The sequence below is a fragment of the Trachinotus anak genome, unplaced genomic scaffold (genome assembly GCF_046630095.1).
Source record: "Trachinotus anak isolate AG129_WGS33_773 ecotype Australia unplaced genomic scaffold, CSIRO_AGI_Tana_v1 ptg000007l, whole genome shotgun sequence".
Classification (NCBI taxonomy): domain Eukaryota; kingdom Metazoa; phylum Chordata; class Actinopteri; order Carangiformes; family Carangidae; genus Trachinotus; species Trachinotus anak.
The window spans coordinates 12,437,879-12,462,705 of record NW_027273858.1 but is presented as its reverse complement, the minus strand read 5'-3'; the positions used below and the strand labels follow the sequence as shown (position 1 = coordinate 12,462,705).

The following is a 24,827-nucleotide window of genomic DNA, read 5'->3' as shown; positions in this document are numbered from 1 at the left end:
GAGGACGAGTGACCTGGGAGAAGAAGAAGGGGAGATTTCAGGAGAGATTAAAGTCAAAAGTAGCCTTCATGATCACTCTGAGATGAGTGCTCCACAGAAGACGCACAGCCAAGCTGACAGGCTTCTGCGCACATGGGAGCGGAAACACACGCACATGCACACGCAATCATCGGAAATATGCATAAGCAGGATGACTGATGGATGCACACATTGGTTTACATCTAAGGACACATGGACACCAACATACATACAGAAACACACTCAAACATATACACGTACTAAAACCACACTGCAAGGAGAGTGAAAGCAAGGGTCATGTGTGGTGGAGAAGCCCTAGAGAGCTGGAGAGACTCTACCTGTGTTCCCTCCCCTTCTGCACATCACATCCCCACACACTCCAAACCACCGCCTCCTCCTCCTGGACACACACACACACACTGTCACGCACACAGTCCCTGTGCCCCTCTCCATGAAAAACACTTACTTCTGCTCCAATGTGCAGAGATCACAGTCAGGAGAAAAGGAAGGGTGGGAAAACAAGGGGTGGAGAGGAAAAGTCCCTGTTGCTGCTCTGCACGTGCTCTTCCACAGAACTGTCAGAGCTCAGGAGCTCCACTCGTTTTTAGGAGGGCTTTGTCTTTCAGATTAATAGCTGTGTAATGAAATGACAGTGAAAGAGTTATGGGGTTGAGCTCTGTAAGTGAGATGATAGAGTGGCAAAGGGAAACACAAGTGAAGGGGAACGTGAGTGGGTGTGGTTGGCGAGATGAGCAAAGACACAGCCATAGATACAGTAACTATGTGAACAGAGCCTGAAGACACATCAAGGTATGAGCAACCAATCAGCTCGCAGGGCTGGAGTCGAGTCAACGCAGTCGCACACACACAAAAAAATACACACGAGCTAACACGCCTCACACTCAGGGTCACTGGTCAACAATCCCTGCATGCTTTTGATTTGTTATCAGTGAGCTGATGGCTGTTGTGAAAGAAGTGGTATGACTCATTTAGGCTTAAAAGCTTGCATGAGTGGGCTTTTGTTCGTGATATAAAATGTTTAAACGTGCAATATTGTGGCTGTGTAGTCATAGTCGGTATAACTCCAGAGTCATTGACACATTGTAGATGCGAATCGGCACATTTGGACATGCCATCTGGCATTATAAGCTTTCTCACACAGTTTGGCTGTGGACCTAACACCCCCCTCCCTGTGTTCAAATAAACAGTTTGAGCAGAGATGATTTCTTTGGTACACGTACTGTACCTTACACACACAAGCAGCCTGTTCTGGAGCTTCATTCATGCACACACACACGTAAGCCTTCACACATTTTCTCAAGCGTAGATTATACATTCAGTACGCCACCCAAACACCCACATGCGCACACAGACACACGTGCAATCACAGGCACGTACGCAGTCTTCTCTGCGTGAGCCACAACCGCGTCCTGTGGACATGTCAGTGCCTGTTGGCTATTAATGGGCAATCACCATGGTAACCAGCATCATGTCATGGGTAGCAGGTCACCTGGAAGTGTGCCATTTCTTTTTCTTTTTTTTTTCCAGGAGAGGAGAGAAGAGATGAAAGGAGAGGACAGGGATGAGAGAAGAGGATGTAGGTTAAAAATCATAAAGTAGGAACATTCAGAAGTGCAGTGGATATGAGTAGAGAGCCAGTTTGGAGCACTTGCAGACCGGTCCCTGGATAGCTGATGGCCCACTCCTGACCCTCATCTATGCTCCAGCCAGCATGGCAACCAGAACAAGGGCCACCCCCTTAGAAATCAGGAGGAGGACACACAGAGGATGTAGAGGAGGAATGTGGCAACAAAGGAAGAGAGCTGTGCCCAGACAACAAAGGCTGATGGAGAGGGGCGCATCTCCCTGCTATCATCATGGGCAATGTGAGATCGCTGGACAATAAGATGGACGAGCTAACGGCTAGTGAGGAATCGGAGGGACTTTCGTGAGTGTAGTGCAGCAAGACACGATGAAACATTTCTACAGCCCACATACGGAACTGTTAGCAGTGGGGCTATAACCACACTACATTCACACACGCCGTCTTGGTTGTTGTTTACAACCCCCCCTCCACTAAGCCAGCAACCACATGTGACGTCATTCACTCTGTTACCGTGAGACTCCAGAGTCTGCACCCCAGTGCTTTCTTCATGATCTCCAGGGACTTAAACTGGACAGGAATCACTTTGACTCAGTTTGTGGACCAGAGGAGACAGGACCATGGACCTTCTCTGTACTAATGTTAAAGAGGCCTGGTGATTCTACCTCACACATTACATTTGCAATTGTTGATTTTTTCTATTCACTTACTGTGTATTTATTATTGTTTTTTTGTAGTAGTTTTCATTTTTTTATTATTTACGTCCTCTTTCCAAACTGTGTGTTGTGCAGTTACAACAAAACAATTTACCTGCAGGGATCAATAAAGTTTTTCAGATTCTGATTCTTCACTCCACAGAAGTGGCCTCCAGTAATCTATTGCTCTCTGCTCCTGGTCTCATCAGTACAATCTAAACCTCGAGTTTTCAAAAGTACGTGTGAGTGTGTGTGAAAGCATTTATTTGAAATTTCATGTGTGTCTGTGAGAGACTGAGTGTATGTGCATCTGTGCAAATATGAATACACAAGAGTGTCATGTTAATCTAATTTCATGTCATTTTCACATTAGAGCCCCATTTGCATTTGAAATCATGTTAATGTGCTCCCTTTCTCTCTTCCTTTTATCCTCCCTTTCTCCTTCTGCAATCTGTCACCTCACTCCTCATCTCCTGACTTCCCCCAGATTCCTCCCCTTCTACCCCACTGCCCACAGACCCCACTACGTGCCCCCCTCCTCCACCTGCCCTGCCCTGGCCCATGGCGGTGGTCGGCGGAAATGGCGGGAGAGAGGCCGGGAAGTATTGCTGCCTGTGCGGAGCCTGGTTCAACAACCCGCTGATGGCCCAGCAACACTACGAGGGCAAGAAGCACCGCAGGAATGCAGCCAGGGCACGCCTCCTGGAGCAGCTAGCAGGCAGTCTGGATGCCACGGAGAGCACAGGTCAGCCTCTTGGCCCCGAGCCTGACACAAGTGACAAGTGAAGGGCAGGAGGGGTGTTACGACTTTGTACGGGGAAAGATGATAAGGGCGAGATCACATTTGAGATCAGTGACAGTGAGGGTGGACTTGTGAAATTTTCATCTGCCATTTAATGTGCTGGTGTACATTTCACAGATATCACACTGAGGTAAGCAGCCAGTTATCCACAGATAAAATTAGCACCATCAGCCCCTTACTGTAAAGATGGGCTTATCACATTAACCATATATTGGCCAAAAACATGGGTTCTATATGGCTGATTACCTTTCTCATGTTTCCACTTAATCAATCTAGAGCTTCACTCTAGGATCAACATCCTCCAATGTCCCATTGTTAATATATATAGTAAAGAATTAATTTCCCACAGATAGCATCTTATACTTACTTTTAAATTAAGATGCAGTATTAGATAGTTTTATAGTTCTGTAGGAAGGCTGTCATAATATATAAACTTTACTGGATTAAAGAGGCCATCCACCACTTTTATTAGACAAAGTGTGTCTGTGAAGTCAGCCTGTGAAAACAGATGTATAATACAATTTGTGACTCTGAAGGAGCTTTGCCAAGTCTGAGAAAATTATTCAGTGACATCATCCAGATATCGTGTCTTGGGCTTGGGAGCCACAGATTTTTATTAGAAAGCCTATCTCACAAACTGGGCATGTAGTTTGAAACACATGGGCAATTAACAGCTAATGTGGGTCCAACATAACGATGCTATCAAGTTGCGTTATTGTAACTGTAAGAGCCACGTTTTCGGAGCTTGACCCACACTGGGGTCACTAGGGACTAAGTCAGGGTCTCTGCTGAATCAACTCTGACCAATGTGTTTTTTAATCAGTCTCCAAATTAACAGAATGCAGTACTAAATCACTAGAGTAATCTTTAAAAGGTGTTTACTGGGTAAATAACCTTAAGGGTTGGACTCACAGCCAATAAGATGAAAGAGTTAGCTCATCCATCATCCCAAGCAAAATTTGTCTCTCCCTGATGTGAAATTTTGACACATCTTTTTCATCATATGTGTGCCAGAGTCTAACCTTTCCATCAGAGTTGTCTGGGGTCACAGTCTCCTCCTATTACAGCAGAGCTTTCACACTTGTTAGTGCTAGTATTGAGAAGTGTAAAACTGTCACAGGACCTCTGCTGACATGCTGCATATAGTGTACTTAGGAGAAACGACACTACACAGTGCAAAAGCTCAGGCAGCGAAATAACAACACACTAATATTTCTGCTGAGGGTTGAAGCACAAGTCTAACATAGTATAAGTATATTCTAACAAAACTATTCATAGTATTTGGCCCAGAAAGTGCTTTTCCTTTTCTTGTTCTTATGAGTGATAACGTCTAGATCATCCTACAGTACTGCAGCATGCAGCCCAACATGCACACACGTGCCACACAACACCTCTTCTGCACACACAAGTTTGACGCACCACACACACACACAGCACGCAGACACTGCCACACACACATGCAAACCCTCCGTTAGCTGAAGCTGTGCCATTCACTGTGTGCTCCAGGTGCCATGACACAAACCATTATCTCAAGAAGCCAATCATATTAAAAGCATGAGTCATGTTGCCGCCTGCACTTGCTCAGGGGCTTAAAGCGGTGTCATGTTAGATATCGTCCTCCATCCACACACTGTGACCCAGATCCCACAACCTCTGCTTTTTTGGGTGAATTTGACTCCAAATCTCAGTATGTAAGTACAGAACACACTGAAAATTGTAAACGAATTGTCGACATATTTAAATGTAATATTTTTTATTTGTTCAAACCGAGATATTTGTATGCAGTGAAGAGTGACACTCTACTGCAAAATCTATTACCCGTCTTCTTTTCAAGGGCAGTGAACTGGTCTAAGATTTCTAAGTGAGCTCGCTGCTGACGTGATCCATCTTATGTGCCATCAATCAAGTGTTTGTTCCAGTGCCTTTAGACTGAAACACTTTATTCTTCACAGTACAGCTCCATTGTCAGTGGTCGTTTGTTCTTCAGTTAGACACATTTCCACTGGTGCAAGATTCTCACATCTGATTGGCTTTTATCACCACTTCAGGTGTGAAGTCACAGGTGTTCCGGGTGTAATCCCAGAGGGAGGGTCGAACGCGAGGCGGCAGCTGAGCAAAGTGAGAGAAGAAGGGGGGGTATGAGGAATTTGGTCTCAGCCAAGTGCAGATTCATCTCTGTCCTTTTTTCCTCCTTTGTGGAACTATTTTCTCTTTACATTATTTTTATCTTTTCCCACCCTCTCCCACTGCTATCCTCTGTCTTGTGTCTCTGTTTGTTGTTGTTGGGGTTGTGTTGTGTGTAAATGTGTGTGTGTACACCACCAGGGGCTCAGATCTCTCGTCATGTCTCATCTGTCATCCTCATTAGCTCCCCACGAGACACAGGTGAATTATTTACACACCAATATTCCCTCTCTCTCTAAACTACGGCTACAAAGTCTGCTTTGCTGTATTGTCTGGTTGTGTCCTATTGATGATAGTGACCTTTACTTGTACTTTCACATTTTCTCCTTTCTCCCCATCTTCTGCCCCTCCCTTTCACACTCTCACAACAAAAACATATCACAAAATCCCCATGACATTTATATTGACACCGTTTCTTACTCTTGGATTTTTCTGGTGTAATTGTGCAGACAAGGCACAGGGGAAAATGTCGTTATTTTCCATGGCTAGGTGCCAGACAAAACCCTTAGAGATGGATTACAGAGGTGGACGAGGGAGTTTCAGTGGGGGTGGCTACTGGCGCAGGATGGAGCCCGGCTGACTCGGCTGTGTCTTTACATAAATCACGACAGGGGGAGAAACCCCTCAAGACAGAGCCGACGCATTGTCTCTTCTCTCCGGAGACTCAGTAGAGAATTAGAAGCAGTGAGATAAGTGTCTGGGATTTGAGTGCGTGTGTGTGTGTGTGTGAGAGAGAGGACCCAAGAGAGGGTGAAGTACCACAGCAGAGAAAATTGTGTGTAATTGATTACTGTGCCTGAGTTGGGAGACAGAGCTGACCTCCTCTCCCATGAGACAACACTGTCTGTGACACAGTCGCACAAGAGGGCTTATATACACACACACATAAACAAGACATACTGTAGGCAGTGTATATCCATATAGGTACTAACCACATGTGAACTACACGTGGGGTTCAAAATATTTAACATTAAGTGTCGGAAAGTGTCTAGAAAATTGGCTTCTAATTCTAAGGCTCTAAGTCTTCTTATTCTTTAATCAGGTATACATTGATTTAAGTCACAAAACGTCCTTCACTGTAGTGAGAGGTGTAATTTAAAACCTCACTACTCAATGTTGTCATGTTCACAATGGCTCAAATGGCTATATGTGATGTGAAAGGGGAGAACATACTGTGGTCCTGGGCTGGACCTCTTATCTCTATGGAGCATTGTAGCATCTTTTCAGCAGCAGCAGGCAGCTGCTTTCAGCAAAAAAAAAAAAAAAATTCTTAAAAACTGCTGTAGCTACTTGCTCAGCACCAAATGGCAAACAAAGTTAGCAACTAGCTGGTGAACACAGCGGAGCATTCAGCTGCAAGAGCCAGACAATTTCCCTGGGGAGCTGGTTGAGACCAAACACAGTTTATATTGGACTTGAATTTTTCAAATCACGAGAAACATAACATAACAAATAGCATTATGCCTGCTACACATGTAAGTAAGCATCTGCTTACTAGCATGTTCCTTTCATAAGATGATATTATATCTATGTTGTGTTTACAGCTCGTTTCCACTGCCCCAAAGTTGCAAAAAAATATTACTGCTTCAACAATTATGAAATAAGCAGTTTGCCATATTTAGTTAAATAAAAAAGGGTCTAAGTCTGTTTAAATTAAACAAAGGTAGTGAAAAGTTTTGGTGAAAAGTTTTGTTACCATTCCCGAAACCCATATTGGCACCGCTATCAAACATGTTCAAACAATACCCAACCTTAATATCAGGTCATTATAAACACAAAGTGATAAATTATAGTGTTGACCTGAAAATGTAAAATAATCTGGTCATTTTATCCAAAAGCAATAGTTCAGAGAGAGTTTGTTTCCTGTGTATGATTTTTTTTTCAATTTTTTTTTTTTTTAACTCTAAAACAGAAGGTCTTTCCAATTACTTTAACATCCACTACAAAACTAATTAGTCTCTCTATAAATCCTCCAAAGTTTGTTGCTTGGTAAAATTCCACTTGGATTCAATCTAACTCTCACTCGATGCTCAGTCCCTCTCTGCTATGGTATTTGTGATATATTCCTGTGAGACGTACTGTCAAGACTGTTGGTTTTGATTGCATCTCAGTGGGGTTCTTTTTGGATCCAGTTCCTTTTTAATCTTGCAAAGCGCATGGTAAACTAATGGTGTACCACAGCACTAAGGCTCTGGGGGTAGTAACAGCTCCGTAAAGTATTATCCTGCCTCCACAGTGAATAAAATTACAGATGAGTACTTTACAGTGAGATTCTCAGTTGCAGTGAGGCCCATAGGAAGGACAGGGCAAACAGAGTGAAGTCCACCTTAAAATTATCCATATGTAACTTGATGTTCAGCTGTGGTTGTACAGTGTGTTTAAGGCTCATTTCCTCTCTCTGCCTCTAAAAAAAACATCCCACTATTTAACCATCAGTGTTCATGCAACACTAGATTTTACTGTCGTCAGTGCTGGGCACCACCTGAAAACCTACAAGAGACTCATAAATAAAAGAAGCTGTAGTTAGAGCTTGGCAGAGTGTCCTAATGGAAGGAGCCACGAACATCATGCTCCAAATGGATCATTAATGTTGCCTGAGCTGAGGTTAAAATATATCAGACTCTGAAACTGCAGGAAGATGTTAAATTTCTTTGCAACAAGGCTCTTCAAAAGAACGTAATTTTCTCAGTTTTCTGTGCGCAGAATGTAGCTCATTACTTTTTTGACAAGCATTTAGGCGCCTCCCTACCAGGGGTGCCGGCAATGCCGGGAGGCTCTATACATTAAACGACAGCCACAAACAGCTCCACACCCACTGCCTTAGCTCATCTTACCCCCTCTTTTCTCTCTCCCTGGCATATCTTCTTGTGTAATTAACAAGGCTTAGAACACCCTCACAAATACTGCTCATGCTCACAAAAAACCCACATTCACAACCCTGCCCTGCGTGCTGTCACTCGCGTTACACACACACTTTCCCTGCATGTAATTAACATGGATTAGGGCACAGCGTGGGCTAATGCCAGAACTGCTTTTTCCACCAAAACACATTGTATGTGCATGTGCCGTGTGTGTGTGTGTTTGTGTGTGTGTGTTTGTTCAAAAGACTGGCACACACTCACATATTCTGGCACAGACACAAACTGCAGCATATTGTACATCAGTGCTACTCGGCCAGGCAGTGGGGAGGTGACATCAATCAGGCTAAAAGCAGGGAAAGCTGCCTTTGTGTGTGCGCACATACACACATGCACATAAAACACACTTAATCGCATATACAAGAATAGACCTCTTTGTGTAATCCTTGCGGCAGTATAGAATTACGGGCCAGAGAAAGGGAAAGAGAATGAGTGAGAGACTTATCATTCCTTTCTTTTCCAAATTATCTCTTCTCCAATTAAAAGCCTTTTCATTAAGAGAGGACAGAAGTAATGACATTTTGGCAGAAGGGGATGTACTATCGCTTTTTTCTTCCTCTCACACATGCAGACTTAGTTATTAGCTCCTAATAAATGCAAAATATCAACATTTAAGCAAAGGCAGTGCTTACTCCAGGCAACTAATTCAGCCGTGGGTTTGCTGTAAATGACTGTTTGTCCTTAATCACCCCTGAAACAGACTGACTGTCTGACAACAGGGAGTAGATATGCCACATTATGCAGCTCCTTCCCAGTCTAAATGACCTCCCACCACTCCTAACAATATTACAACTTCATCTCCCAACATACTTCACCAATTACCACCACAGAAGGTCAAAAGGTGATGGAATACACAGACAACTCATAAATCTCAAGGACAGTAATGACAGCAGAGAAAAGGGCACCCACACACACAAGAGAGCGCACCTGACTTCAGTCACAACAAACGCCCACAGAATTACACACATTCATCTTCAAAATCTGAAAATAAAAAAGAACCACACAGGCAAAAGAGAGGGGGGGACCTTCAAGTGATTCATTTTTGACTATTTTGTCAAACCAAGTTGTTCATCACTGATCTGAGTAAAGTTCTGCAGTGACAACTCTGCAGTGTGCTAAATGTGAGAAACAAATATAGCCCTTCATTGTGTCTGTGGCAGAGAATACACAGCCAATGATGTCATGTTGCTGATTGCCCTACCCCCATAGACACACAGAGCACTGCTCCTGCTTCCTCTGCCCTTGTGAAAGAAAGGCTATTTTAAAATCACCACATGTGTAAAGAGGATTTTCTTTGGGGGGGTAGACACGTGTCATGTTTTCTCCTATGGTTATTAAACCCCAGCATGTATCTTGCATCACTCCTACTGTGTGATAACTCATTATCGTCACCATAACTCTGTCTCCTCTCCTTCTTCTTTTTATACACATCTCATTTTTCTCCAGAAATTTCCTCTATCGCTTGTTCTGTCTACCCACCCCACCCCCCCCAAATCACTCTTCACCCCACTCTGTCACTATCTCCATCCTCATCCATCTATTTTTGGGTCTCCATCTCGACCACCTGCAAACCCTCTAATTAGTTCACATCTGTGTCTGAGCCGCACCATCTCAAGCACACGTTCGCCAATACAATACAAATATGCATGCATGCACGCACAGCCATACGCTGTACTACACTGCTCTTTTCTTACCTCTAGTGTCCCAATTCTTCTCACCCTATTGAAATTCAGTTTTCAAAAAGGCACCTTCACACACACAAACACACACCCCCCCCCACACACACACACACACACAACAAAGAGGAAGGCAGTGATCTAAGGATCTAAAAATGTAACTGGCTTTCTGCTAATGATTAGTCTAATCAAATCTTTTTGCAGATGCACTCTAATTAGGAAAATTAGCCTGCACTGAGTTTTAAATTAGACAGTTATTTGGTATCAATTCAGATTTTTATTGTTGCTCATGTTGGCCTCAGCGCCACTCCTGCTGATGATGATGACGATGGTGACAGATTTCAAGGGTTTTTGTGAACCATATTTGTTGAAAGTGCCCTCACAGTAACAACTTTACCTGTTTGGTTGTGTGTCTGTGTCTCTCCAGGGCTGCGCAGTAGTTACTCCTGCAGTGTCTGCAGTGTTGTCCTCAACTCCATTGAGCAGTACCATGCACATCTCCAGGGCTCCAAGCATCAGAACAAGTGAGTACAACAACTTTGGATGGATGGGTGGATGGACAATCAATCAAGTCCTGAGAAAGAGAGACAGTGTGTAACTTTCCAAAACAGTCCAATCCAACGATCATGTCCAGTTCATGCAGTGACTGGCCAGGTGTGTAGAGGTGTGTAAGTGGGCGGGGTGGGACCTTCTCTTAGGGCCACCTCTTTCATCTCTCACACAACTACTTTAAGCATTATTCATGAGTACAGAGTGCAACACTATGACTGCCTTTGAGGAAAGACTGTCTCAAAGTGTGCACTTTATTCCCATTTGTACAATTGCATTGAGACTGTAAGACTATAAGGGAAGCAGTGTGATGCAGCCAAAAGGAGGCTATAATGCCTGCAAGTGCAGCCAACCACAAACCACTTTTGAACTGAAACACAGTCTTCTTCTAGTCCTGCATAATTGAGGTGATGGATATGATGTCACAGTACGTGGAAGTTGCTAGTGTCATTTGTCTGCCAGTGTGCATTCACATGGAAAAAACATGACAACAAAGCTTCAATGGCAAAAATCTGTCCTGCAGTCAGCTGCACAAACAGGCTGAGTAAGAAAGGAAGTATGTAAAAGAAAATATGACTGATTGACCAGAGCTAAAGACACAAGGCATGGTTGGCATGGTTTGTCATTAAGATGATCCAGCTGCATCCAAATATTATTTCTACATTAGGTGTTTCAAGTGTTTTCAGACAATAGGATTGACCATTTATACTGTGTTGTGTGGCAGACGGACAGTTCCACTTAGTACTTTTACATTTGTTTGCATTAAAATGCATAGGATGTGTAGGGGCTTTAAAACTTTAGATATGCGATGACTGATATACTAATTAAGATGCACATATACTATATACCAAGTTAAGACATGTGTAGTGGACTGGGGAAGCATAATGCATTATTTATTCTATGACAATGATACAATGAGGTTTCATTACTGACTATGGAGAATGTAATCACAGCCAATGTGATGGAAATTATATCCACCAGGAGGAAGAGAGAGTGGGCTAGAACAGTTACATTCCATGCATTTACAGAGGGATCGCTGTGGGCATGGTTATAGGCAGTGAAGTGGTGTGTATGTGTGTCTACGTACATATCTGCATCCGCATTTAAAGCGCTGCAATGGAAATTAAGTGCATTATGAATGGAGTATTTGTCAGATAGAAGGGTGCTTGAGGATATAAATCTGTTGTTGCGGCTGTTCCTTGTTTCCTTTCCTTTATGTCCTGGTGGACTTGGGGCTCTTCAGCTGAAATAACTGTATTTATCCACCCTAGAGCACAACTTGTCTGGGCTGCACATGCCAAACTTCTGCCAACAAGTTAACTCTTAGAGAGTGGTGGGTGTAGTGAGAAAAACAAGAATGAGAATTGCAGAGAGTGAAGGAGAAAGAGATAAACAAAATAAATAGGTTAGATTTTCTTTTAGCCAAGGGCAAATTCCAAATGCTTATATCCATTGGCCACTGTGAAGAGTAGAAGATCTTTATTATTTACGGTTGGAATCATCATGGATGCTACATGGACTACACAGTTTGTTGTAAGAAAACTGGATAATAGATTGACCCTATACCCCCAAACTTTCACAAATTAGGGTCAGTGTCTTGAAATAAGGCAAATCACTTCACAAATATTAAACAAGCTAGACTAGAGGCACACTAAACAAAATCGAGAAAGACACTTAAATTGATTTGTACTAGAAATATGAGAAATAAATGGGACTCAATAATAGACTAAGATATTTTTTTTGAAATGCAATGCTCTATCCAAAGTTGCTTAAAGACACAATTCTTGATATAAGAGGGAACATCAAGGAACTGGCAAACAAAATTTGTGTAAATGACTGAACCTAAAGCTAGAGATGAGGTACAGAGATAAAACTGCGGTTGGGCTGAAAACAGCACATCCTGGGGCATTAAAAGTAACGTCTAACCCAAAAACCATCAGTCAAACTGATCTTTCTTTACCCAGTGAGTGAGCAACAGGGCTATCTCTCCATTCAGAGAGATTCACTGTGATTTTCTGAGGTGCGGAGACAGCAGCTTACATCAGTACAACAGAACTGAAAGGTTACTTGATGCTGATGTGATGTTCATTTTGGTTCTTTTTTAGCGGGGAAAGACATTTGGCAGGTGTTCTTTGGTTGAAAGTTCTCAGCAAAGCGTCATGACAAGGTTTGGGAATAACCATAGGTAACTCCTCAATATACAGTATTTGGGAAGAGATGTTAAGCAGGGCCATGTCCATCAACAACTATATGCCACTAAGAGATACTGAACACCTAAAATAGCTCTTTGCTAAAGCAGCAGAATTCACTCTAAGTCAACATGGGTAAGAGCAGCAGCTAAACTGTGTTGAGATGCATGATATTTGGCTGTAAATCATGGAAAAATGGTGGCTCATAACTCTGTCTGTCAGTTTTAGCATCACAAAGAGGAAAAGAGGGCAGACACACTGAAACTGATGTTTATGAGAGAGAAAGAGAGAGTGCGCAAGATTGATACACACAAGAGAGACTGTGCCGTATGCACCACAGACGCAGAGAGACAGATGGGAAGAGAGATGCAGAGAGACAGAAAAACACATCAGGTTTGAGGCAGAGGCCAAAGAAATAAAAAGGGCAAAGAGACGGAAAAAGACTGAAATAAAATTGATGAGGACAGACAGGTGGGCATGGAGAAATGTAGTAATTCAGACAGAAACAGTATGTATTGGAGACAGAAAGGTGCAAAGAGCAGAACAAGGTAAGAGAGAAACTCTCCTTACATTGTCCTGAGGTGGAGCCAGAGAGGTAAAGAGCAGATTTGGAGTCCCTCGTCCATCTTATCACACAGGCCTTGCCTCCACGCCGGCGTCAGCCAGAGCTGGAGGCATATTGTTTTCAGGTTGTCCGTCCATACTGGACACGAGTGTCTCAGTAGTGCCTTGGCAGAACTTCTTCAAATTTGGCATTAAAGTTCACTTGGACTAGAGGACGAACTGATTAGACTTTGGTGGTCAAAGGTCAAGGTGACCTCACAAAACACTTTTTATTAGCACTTATGACAACATTTCACAGAAATGGTTAATATTTTTATGTGATTCTGGATAAACAGGGATGTAATCTTGTAGTCTGAGTGGTGGTGGCATACAACTGTGAGGCCTTAATTGTAGTTAATATTCTAAATAAACACATGATAAATTCATTGACTTAGCAACACCAATAAGACTTTACTGGAAATAAGGCAGCACTTTGTGACATCTGGGGCAGAAGCATTTCTGTGGCTAATTATGTGAGACTTGTATTTCAGCAGAATAGTAATTTTATTTGACCAATTAAATATACCAGATATATATTGTTTGACAAAATTATATCTGGAACTGGTTACTCTGTACTCTGTTTAATGCGCCAGTGCTAAGGATTGTGTGTAGTTCCCTGAAGCAATGTCTGCAGGATTGCAGACTTAGACTGTGTGCATTAAGTGTGAAAAAGTCCAAGAGAGAGCCCTCAAAGCACGAGAGATTTTACAGTGCGACAGCCCTGAGCACTCGCAGACTTACCGCGAATATACTTCTGTTAAGAGTGTTAGACTCAACACTGATACTGAAAATACGCCTTGCCAGCTCTGTTCCACTGCTATATCGATCCTCTGGGAAACAGAACAACACCAAAGGTTCCACCTCATCGACCTCACTTCCTCTGCTTTCACCCAGTCACTCAGGTGAAACACAATACAGGTACATGAGGGTGTGTTAGAAACCACTTTAGGTGAAGTCTCTGTCACTCTATTACACATCCCCTACACGCTCCCACATCAATGTGCATTACATTTTATCCTTTGCAACACAGTAGTATGTGGGGATGATATGATAGCAACTAATGCCTCTGTCACACTGTATTGTGCAGCACATTGTGCAAAGTTTTACTTTTCTGCTGATAAAGGAGGTTATACACACACACACACACACAGCAGCAGCACAAATATGAGAGTAGACAACCTCTAAGGCATTGCAAGTTTAGAAAGAAGAGGATGTAAGGGCCCTTGAATATAGGCTGTGTGTTTGTGCATGTGTTTGCATTAGTGTTGGTGTATTTTTGCACAACATGCCTGAGTAAAAATGGTTTGACTAATTCTATTTACTTTAAGAATACAAGCCTGATTATGGAGTGCTGTGCTGCACAAATGTGTTTTATATTTGAGTATAGCTATCTGTATATGTGCATGCATTTGACATAGATATAGAAATGGGTGAGAGTACTTATGGAAAAGAGGCTATGGGGCCGTTTATATCTCTGGGTTGTTTATAGGGTGGACATGGCTTTGCTAAAGTGACGTGAGATCTTCCACCCTAACTTTGAGTGTGTGTGTTCATATGTATACTTGTGCGCCGTGTGTGTTCCTTTACACTGAGGATGAGCTTTGGCTTGTATAAGGAGCTTTTCTGAAGAAGACGAAAGCACGGCTGACAGCGGCGGGGGATTAGCTCTCACCGAAGAAACATCCATGAAAACTGTGTGTGGGGCTACATTTATTTGTGTGTACTTTTGTATGTGTGTGTGTGTGAGAGATGTTTGGCATTAGGACCGTGTCATCATAAAACAACAACAGATTTCTCTTTTCATTAAACAGCTGGATGCATCTATCTGCCAACTCTCCTTATCTATACCCTGCAACTGCTTCATACACAGTCAGCTGCAGGTCATTTGAAACGGTGCAGACTCCGCACCATCGCTACAGACTGGCTGCTGTAATTGGACCTGTACAAGATGATAACAGCAGCGATATAACTAGATAAACTAGGCAGAACATTTTCACAGTTTACAGTGCGTTGCAATTAAGCCAATGAACTTAGCTGGCCAGCAGACAGGAGCACAAGTGAGCAGCAGACAGAACTGAATCAGATAGATGAACATTAAATCCCCATGTTGGTTCCTGGCTCAAGTTCTCTTAAAAACTAATGGCTAATTTGTGAAAATTAAAGAATTAATATAAGGCTGTCAGCCGACAGACGCGGATTTTTTTTTTCCAGCCCTTCAACTGTATTAAAATCTGGCAAGTCTTGTGAAGATCTGGTCCCAGTGGTAACTTCATGCATGCAAGAGGTAAACTAAAAGGCCGTGTCTAAGTAACAGTATGAAAGCAGGAGCTGACAAACTTTGATCTTTTATGTACAACACAATTAAGATGTACAGATGGATACACTAAGAACTTCATGAAAAGTTTGTTTGAGTTTATTTTATTCTGTAATATTTCAATTTTTTATTTATTTATTTTTATTTGTTGTTTTGCTTCCATGAAAGTCAACAACAGTACAAAGCAATAACAACTTGATGTGTAATGTGTTGTTGTACTGTAGCACTCTTATGCTCAAAGTCTCCTATTGTTTAAGATTAGGGCTGGGCATTATGACTTCAACTATTACCTGGATTACAATTAATGAACAATTACTTTGGTGCTTATCGGCTACTCTTTTTGAAGCACGCAGTCTTAATATTCAGCAACATAATTGTGAGAGAGAGATTAAACAAATTGGTTTCTGCAGTGTTCGCATTTGATGTCTTTTTGTTCGGTCTCGTCCTCACTGAAGCCAAAACATGCCCAAACTACACACACGGCATTTTCTATTATTATTATTATTATCATTATTATTATTATTATTTTTATTTTTATTTTTTTAAAAGGTATACACTGCTCGGGTTGAGGCTCAGTACTTGTGCTTGTGTCATCCATATTGCCAGCTTCGCTTTGAGTGAATAAGAACTAACACGAGCAAGATTAAGTTGGTGAGAGGTTCTACATGTCGGTTTTGATACTTTTTCGGGTAATTCCCCAGCCCTAGTCAAGATGTTTTTATTCATGTGTTTGCACATACACTGCTGGTGAAAAAGTTTAGAGCACTGCCATTTTTTCTATTTCTAATAAGTAGAAGCTCAAGTCCAGTTGTACAATAGAAGGTAAGCAGTAAACTGCCAAAGATAAAAACAAGCTCAGGTCACAAAGCAATAGGTTTACAACAGCTTCTCTGCAGCACTGGAAGTAAATCAAACCTTGAAAGTTAACGCTTTATGTCTTTCCACTCAGTATGGATTCAAGCAGGAAATTCAAATGAAGGCAACACAAACAAACAGACAAAGACGCAAATAAATGTGACACAGAATGAGGTAATTCCAAAGAGAAGGACTGACCAGCGGAGAAGCTTAAACCCAGACAAGCATTCATTGTTATCATTTTATATAAACTATTTCTTCATTGAATTTAAAGAAGATGTGCTACCATGACCTGGTCAGGTCAGGCTCTATTATATAAATCCTTCTCTGTCTGGTTCACCGTTGTTCCTATTATTAATATCCAGTAGTCTGAGCCAGAAAATGTGCTGTTAAAGCATTCAGTCACAGTACAGAATATCCTCAAAGCCATGATGGCTTTTATGCAACAATTACCAGCAAATTTATCCTGCCTGAAAAGGTTTTGTCCGAGTATAGGTTATTTTTTTATCTTTTTATTTTTTTATTAAAATGAAAAACAAGAGAGAGCACTAATTAGATCCTTGGAGTCCAAAACAGAAAGCAAAGCAACCAGTAAAGTACGGTTTACTTGATGGGAATTGTCAGAATAGCTGAATCTCTGACCAATGACACTGCTTGGCTTTAACTAACCGTATAATATTATTCATGTTCACATCGCCCGTATGGCCTCTGCTTTCTGGGCGCTTTTTCATTATACAAGTCCGACCTCCGGCCTGCCTTTATGTGTGTTTATGAGCATAACGTGTGCTTGTGTACGAGTGTGTGTGTGTGTGATGTTGATGCTGATGTTAACGCAGGGCCCAAGGGTATGATGGTGAGGTCAGGGACAATCCATTTAGCCTACTCACCCTGGTAATTATTCAGCATCAGTATCACAAAGGACACACACACACACAAACTACAAAACAAACTAATGCACATAAGAGGAGAAGGCACAGAGAGGGAGACAGAGAGGGCGGCAACGAGTGTGAGAGATTACAGTGCTTAGTGTAAAGTAACTCTGAATGCAAATGGTTGAACTATCGACTTGTTAATAGTGCAGGCCTGCTGCATGTATGTGTGTGCGTGTGTCATGGTCTGAATATGTGTGTGTGCATACGCATCCTCTCCCTGCTTGAGGCAAGGTGAAAGGTTAATTCAGGACTGTCGCTGGTTAGCTGTCCTCACACATGCCTCCTCTGTCACACTTTGAACACACACACACACACACATATATGCAGGCTCAGGCCTTAGGCTGCCCTCATTTCCCCCAAAGGCACTTGTCTTCCCTCACACCTTCTGCCTGAAAAAAAAAAAATCACACAAGCACACACACACACACAGCCCTGAGCATCACTGTCTGTGATGTTAATAAGGTGAGGGCGGTGGGGTGGGTGTGGGGGGTCACGCCTGAATCATGACTCATAGCTCAGCTGCTTTAGCAACTGCTACTGCAGGACTGCGTTTACCTCACAAACACACACACACACACACACACACACACACACTCACACAGGGTGCCAAGGTGACCTTCACATCCTCCCTAACACTACCCTCGGACACAGAGGTACGTGTACTCTCTCTGCCCTCTCTCTCCCACATTCTCATCCTCAAACAGTATATCTCACATCCCACATGTGTGGCCCTGAGACACATTATTGGATTACTGTATTAACAGTCACTTTCCCACACAGACCATGGCCTCATTTTTTCCCCACCCCCTGCCTCACCTACCACTTTCCTGCTTTCCTCGGCTCTGTCATTTTTCCTGCCCTCGTCCTACTATTCATCATCTTGTACGTCCTAAGACTGGCTGCATCCAAACTGTTCACTGTACAATGTACATACTAATAATAGTAAGTATGAAGATATATGTTCATTCTTTCAGAATCTGTGCGTGTTAAATACAAATTTAGTATATGAAAAGTAGTATATTGGGTAGGGAAAGCTCACTACACAGTTACACGTCCCATGGTTCTTTGTAGCATGTTGCTCTCATAGAGGCAGCGCAGTCAGAGGACATTTTTAGTAAACTGACATTCATAAGACAGAAAATTACTCAGCAGCAATTTTGACTATCTATTAATCTACCAAGACATTTTTTCAAACGAAAGCTTCTCAAATTAGAAGATCTGCTGCATTTTTCTGTTTTATGTCATTGTAAATTGAATCTACATGAATACTGGTCAAAACTGGTGCTGGTCTAAACAATTAATTTGAAGACATCCCCTTGGGGATCTTTAACATTTTACACTTTTGACACTCCATGGTCTAAAGAAATGATTCACAATTTAGTGGTTGGAAACCCTTAAGCTGGGCTGTACGTTTCTGACCTGATTTCTGAGCTGCACAACTGATCATTCATGTTATTGTACAAAGACTCTCTTTGGCTTTTGCGCTGCTGGTCGTTATGCTTCATGAACGGTCACAAGGAGAAATAGCTTCATTTTAAGAGCTCACAAGCAGAAAATGATGTAAACCACTGAAATAAACAATCAAAAAAATAATTGATACTGCAAAAATGCACCATTAGTATGTATTACACCCTACACATTTTCACACTTGCCCCTCAGAAGGGACTTGCCTGGCTGTATATCTTTGACCCCTTTTTCTACCCTACACCGCTTCCTCTCTACCCCCCTCTTCGTGTTCCCACCATCCTCGCTGCTACCTGTCCCCTCCCGGAGCACAATACATACTACTGGAGTCGTGCCCCCCGCCCCACTCCTCAGAGAGTCCAAAGTGCTGGATGAGTCCTGACAGAGCAGACAGGGTGTAGCGGCCATTGTTTTAACAGCCATTACTGGGATAGGTGCTGACAGCAATGGTGCCTGTGCCTCCCTCTTTCTCTCACTCTGTCTCAGCGTTGGAAATGTGTGTATGTGTGCATGCGTGTGGGCCAGAGCTCCAATTAGGACACGATTGAGGAGTGGCATTTTAACAAGGACAGTGATGAACATGCTGGAATTTGTTGTGCTATTTGGCGGATGTGTTTTCATTTCAGACTGAGACTGATGGCACGTATGGAGACAAACATCTTACTCTCACTTTATGCTAGTCTGATTTTGTTTGTCTTTCTTAACAAGTGGTTCTCAAACTTCTGGGTGATCTGCAGGAAGGGTGAGGGGAGGTGACCAGGGTAAAACTCTGGGAAGTATGGAGTAAAACTCAGTTGGGAATAAACAAGACTTTGTTGATTTTGTGGTGCTGACCTTTAGTTCAGTAAAATTCAGCATGGATCCTTTTTTATTTCTTGCTTCCCTATCATTATTAATGGTTGATAAAAACTGTGGAGTGGAGGGCATGAACTTTTTTCAGCTTCTGAAGTGGGGCATGCCAGAAAGAATTGGAGAAGCACTGCTCTAAACTGAGGTAAAAGCAGACAAGGCTTGACTCATACTGAGGCATAAACATTTCAAAAGTGCATCATCAAACGAAGTTAAAAAGCCCCTCGAACTGACAAGAGAAACAATTATGCAAAAAAGCTGCAGAGATGAAAGAGGTATTGTATTACTTAGTGCATTGTTGTAGAAATTTCTGTTGTGACATTCAGGCAATTGAATAACTGAGACCAACTCTGAATGCTAATATGGTATTTTCATTTCAGCTCTACTCTGCAAAGATCAGATGCAGAATAACTGAAGAGTTTAGTCTTTTAAACTCAATATGTCTCTATAAATCTTACTAAAAATGCTTTCTCAGCTAGGTGGGTGTTGCTTTGCATGAGCTTCAATCAAACTTATCGCTTTGTTTTAATTAAATGTGGCGTGTTTGCCTCTGGAGTGGCTTTGTTTCATGACGATAAAGCTACAGAGTGCAGCCACAGCACCTGGCATTATGGCAAACAATCAGCAGCTCAAGATAAAGGCCAGAGCCACAGTAAATTATTGCACCTTAAACATGAGGGCTTATGCTCCTATCTCTGTCCTTTGTTTTAATTTGGGGAACAGCCAGATAGAAGGGATAATAGATGGCTACAATTATGAGAAGATTGTGAAACAGGATTATTGGTTATTGCTTCACATACAGGAGAGCTGCCATTCCCAGTAAGATGTGATTTCTTTTCAGTGCATCAGAGGCAATAAAAGCAATGTAGGGTCACAGTGTGACATGTCTGCACATTTGTCTTGTTACATTATCAACGAAGACTGTTTATTTTGCTCATCATTAAGAATGGCATGAGACATGTATTTCCATGTAAATGAAGATTACTTACCAGGGACAGAGCACGGCAGAAAGTGAATATCTTTCTCCCCAGTGAGCTTGATGTTCCCTGTGGTTAAAGAGTCCTGTCTTGTCAGATCTGCCTGTGTCAGAGACAAAACAAGACTAACAAATTCTTTCCTGTGTTTTTCGTTTTCAGCCTGAAGCAACACCAGCAGTAAGCCACCGAGACAGGCCACTCTGGAAAGAAGAAGAGATGAAGACAAGAGATTATTGGAATAAACAACTCCAGAAAAGAGGACTTGTGTCATAAACTGAACAGTATGAGAAAGTAGTGCAGAGTAACTTCAGTGTGTGTGTCTACGTGTGTGTGAGTGTGTGTATATGGGTGCCATGGGCATCCATGCCTGCATCTGCAGTGTGCATGTGTGGGTCATTGTGAGTGTGTTTATTTCTATCTTTGATCTAAAAATATATCTCTGAGATTTATTCAGCACCCAAGTGTTTGATATGAGTTCTCAACACCAACAGCCGTCAGAAGAACTGCGGCTGCATATTGCCATATAATTCCTGTGTGAACCACAATCCTAAAATTGAACTGATGTCGGTGTGTTGCCCAGAGAGGTAATAACCATTACAATGATAGTCATAGATCAGCAGTAATAATAACTCTGTTAACTAGCCGTCCCCCAAAGTGCTCTGACAGTGATCCAAGTCTGAACGCAGTCTCCTGCTTCTACATGCATTTCATATGTAGCGATACTGATGGTGTCTCATGCATGGCTCACTTTCAGACCACTTGAGACCTACTCAGGCCCACACTTTTCAAATCCAAGGACAAAAAAACCCACAATAACCTCAGCCATAACGGACTGCATGAATTTCCATAACTTTAAAAAAGGTATTTTTGGTTTTAAATCTTGTGTTGTCTATAAATGTAGTGTCATTTTTTTCAGATGGTGGAAGTGTCATTTTGAAATCCATCTTTTCATATTCCAAATAATCAAAAGCTGGAGATGTTTCACGGTTACAGTACAGAAAACAGTGGAGAAAAGCAGCACAAAGACTTTTAAACTCCTGTCTAAGGTGAGGGTTTGTGCAAGTTTATGACTCATATACTGTTGAAAACATTCCCACAGCACTGAATACTGATGTCAGATGCAGTCCAGAGGTGACAAAAATTTTCTCCTGCTGAGATGGGCGGCATGTAGATATTTTTTTTATATTTCTGTTGCAATGGCCAGAGAAAAAACGTCACTCCCAATCCATGTAGCAGCCAATGTACAATACAACTGGGATGTAATTCAATGCATGCAAAATGTAAAACGTTGCATTCACTTGCCTTTTTGAAACCTATTGCTTGCGCATTTTGGCAATAGCGCTGCTTTTTAGTGATAGCTTCGTAATGCATTACAGCACATGCTTGCATCTGAACAAAGAGGTCACACTTTTTAGTACTGAACAGGCTTCTTTGCAACACCGAATTTAGTCATCAAAAAAGGAAAACCTTTTAATATGCAGAAATTCAAACTGTCTAACACCCCTCCATCTGTAGTGTCTTCAGAGGCTCTGTAAAGTAAGTTTAAACACTGGTCTGTAGCACCATAAGATGAGCAAAGAGGAGACACGCTCCAGTGTCCTGTGCTGGCGCTGAGATCGGCCCTGGGCAGCATTTTTCTATGAGCTGAGGAAAGCACTGAGATACACAGCACTGAATGCAAAGCTATCTGCCGTCGGTTCTTGTTGGTTCGTGCTCTGTTTTTTTTCTCTGTAAACACATTAAAAATGTTTTTATTTTGTGCTTTGTTCATTTCACGGTGAAGAGAGTGAACGACAAATGACCTGGTTAGAAATTGTCTTTCTTCTGCAGACATATGGATGGGTAATGGTTTTTTATGCAAACGCACTGTAGTATTAACAACCATAACGATGTGGTTTTGAAGTGAAATAGTTTAACACAGCAAAAAAAAGGGGGGGTTGTGTAAATAAGCAGTAGCTGCAGGCAAAGTTTGTGTTTGAAGAAGTACAAGAGTTTTGTATTCATAGTATTTATCTGCACTGACCAACAGGCGATAAGGGAAATGTACTTCTTATGGATGTTATTATTGAAAAATACAAGTATGCTGGCACTGAAATGAGAATAAACTGTCTGTTAGTGGGTCATGTTTTGAATGGATGATCATCAGTGAAAATAAACTCATCCATATGAGTCAGTGATGATGGACCAAGATGCAGCATGAGGAAGACAGTGAGTGACCAGACTCACTAAGAGGGATTCTGATAACAGCTGTTTTCATGAGGACAACCATGATCATCACAAACACCATGTCCTCAGAGAAACCTCTGATATGTGACTGTTTCGCCAGTGGATTCATAAAACAGCGACGCGGGACGACAGACTGTTGGATTTTAACGTGACATCTAAAATTACCAACCCCCTGTTGTCGGTAATGCCATAAGAAAAACACCAAAACAACATCATCTGGCATTTTCAACGTGCATCCTGACTGTTTTGATGATTATTTACACTGACTCTCTCCAGCACTGGTGTACTCACAATAGAAGCGGTGTCTGTGTGTGTCGATATCACATTCTGTGCAGAGGATGACTGTGCCATGAGTCACATATTTTAGCAGATGTTACATAATATTTGACAGAGATGTATCTATGGGTAGGAATTCTGTGATACGATGCTTGTGGGTGGGTGTCTGTGTATGTGAAGCTGTCAACTGCACTGGCAGTGGGAGACTCGCTGTAAGCTGTGTACTGTGAGCACATTTGTAAACACACCTTATGAATACAATGAAGATGACAACTATATCTATTTTCTCTTGCAAAATCCAGACCTGTGTTTTTCTTTTTTGGTTTGTTTGCGCTGCCATGTAGATGTGTGAAATTTGCTTCTACTGGCAGCGATCAGCTGTTACCACACATGCACAACCTCCAGCTCTGCAGTATCAGCCGCACTGCAATATTTAAACTATTAATCTTGTTAATTACTCTCCTTTTACTCTTAATGTCTCTATCATTTATGTCCTTTCCCAAACCATCTTTTTTTCAGAATTTTCTATTACACAAACTATCATACAGCACCTCAGCCAGAGGTAGTTGTGTAGTTTTATACACAAAATGGACAAGAGATGTGAAATGGGGAATATTGGATTTAGAAATCAAGTGATATGAATGAATATTTTTAATTTAGAATTGGGCAGGTGATTAAACACAGGGGGGCAAAAGTACAAAATGTGGACAACTTTATGCTGTGAAATCTGACTCCCTAGCGGCACAGAACTACTTTTCATACCATGAAAAGAAGAGTTTAATAGCCATATAAATTTGTTCATTTTGAAATTTGACTTTCAACATAAATCTGATAGTGGCAGCTCTTTTCGATAATGATATTTATTATTTTACATAACCACTTTTGATAAATACAGTTATTTAACATCATTAGGGATTTACATGCTTTCCCACATTGTATCCATGATGTCAGAAGAAATTATAACACCTTTATGAAATATAATATGAAGCTTCAAGGAAAACAAGCAGAGACAGTACTTCACACAAACAAGGACATGTACCAGTGTTTCATGAGTGAGGCGATTGTTTAAACCTGACGGTTTAGTATCTAAATTGATTGTGAGATGAGACACATCGAGATCTGTGTGAATCAGCTCTGCAGGTGATCATGATTCATCGATCACATCATAGCCTACATTTGCTTTGCAGGAATCAATCAGAAGAGCATATCACAATGTTAGGGGGAAAAAGTTTAATCTAATAAAGTAACATTTTCTTATTACGAGTACCAATATATCAGCTCCTTCATGCCCTAAAGTACAGTACACCAAAAACATCTGATGTTTCTCTCTGTCTGTTGCTGCGGGCTTCAACTTACTACCACTATCACCAACCTACAGGCTCACATCTCAAAGACTTAGCAGGAAATGTCCTTGTGTCATAACACTGTAGTGTCCAATACACATACATAATGCAACAAAAGTACAACAAAAACGTAGGTGTGATCTGAAAAATGTGTGTGTGTATGTGACTTTGTGTTGAATTTAAAAAAAAGCAGATTAAAATGTTGGAAAAAAAAAAAAATTGGATACACACAGTTTGTTCAGATCAAGCAATTAGCTTCAAAGCTTAGTTCTCTCAACAGTTTCCATAGTAAGTTTCCATAGTAACATTCCTGCTAGATGAGGAAAGAGGGAGTCCAGGAGCCACCGTCACAGA

The 24,827-nt window shown here is 41.7% G+C and overlaps 1 protein-coding gene across 5 annotated transcripts in view; it reads left to right on the top strand.

The window, feature by feature from the left end:
- Positions 1-23,431, top strand: part of LOC139622913 (zinc finger matrin-type protein 4) — a 48,718-nt gene extending 25,287 nt beyond the window's left edge. For 3 of the 5 annotated variants that reach the window (XM_071480629.1, XM_071480630.1, XM_071480628.1), the window contains 3 exons: positions 2,804-3,061; positions 10,324-10,420; positions 20,788-23,431. In XM_071480629.1, coding sequence (XP_071336730.1) covers positions 2,804-3,061; positions 10,324-10,420; positions 20,788-20,809 — 377 coding nt within the window. In that variant the 3' untranslated portion in view covers positions 20,810-23,431. Of the gene's footprint in view, positions 1-2,803; positions 3,062-5,166; positions 5,237-5,443; positions 5,504-10,323; positions 10,421-20,787 lie in introns of all 5 variants that reach the window. The other 2 variants (XR_011691392.1, XR_011691393.1) reach the window with 2 other exon arrangements.
- Positions 23,432-24,827: the final 1,396 nt, after the last annotated feature.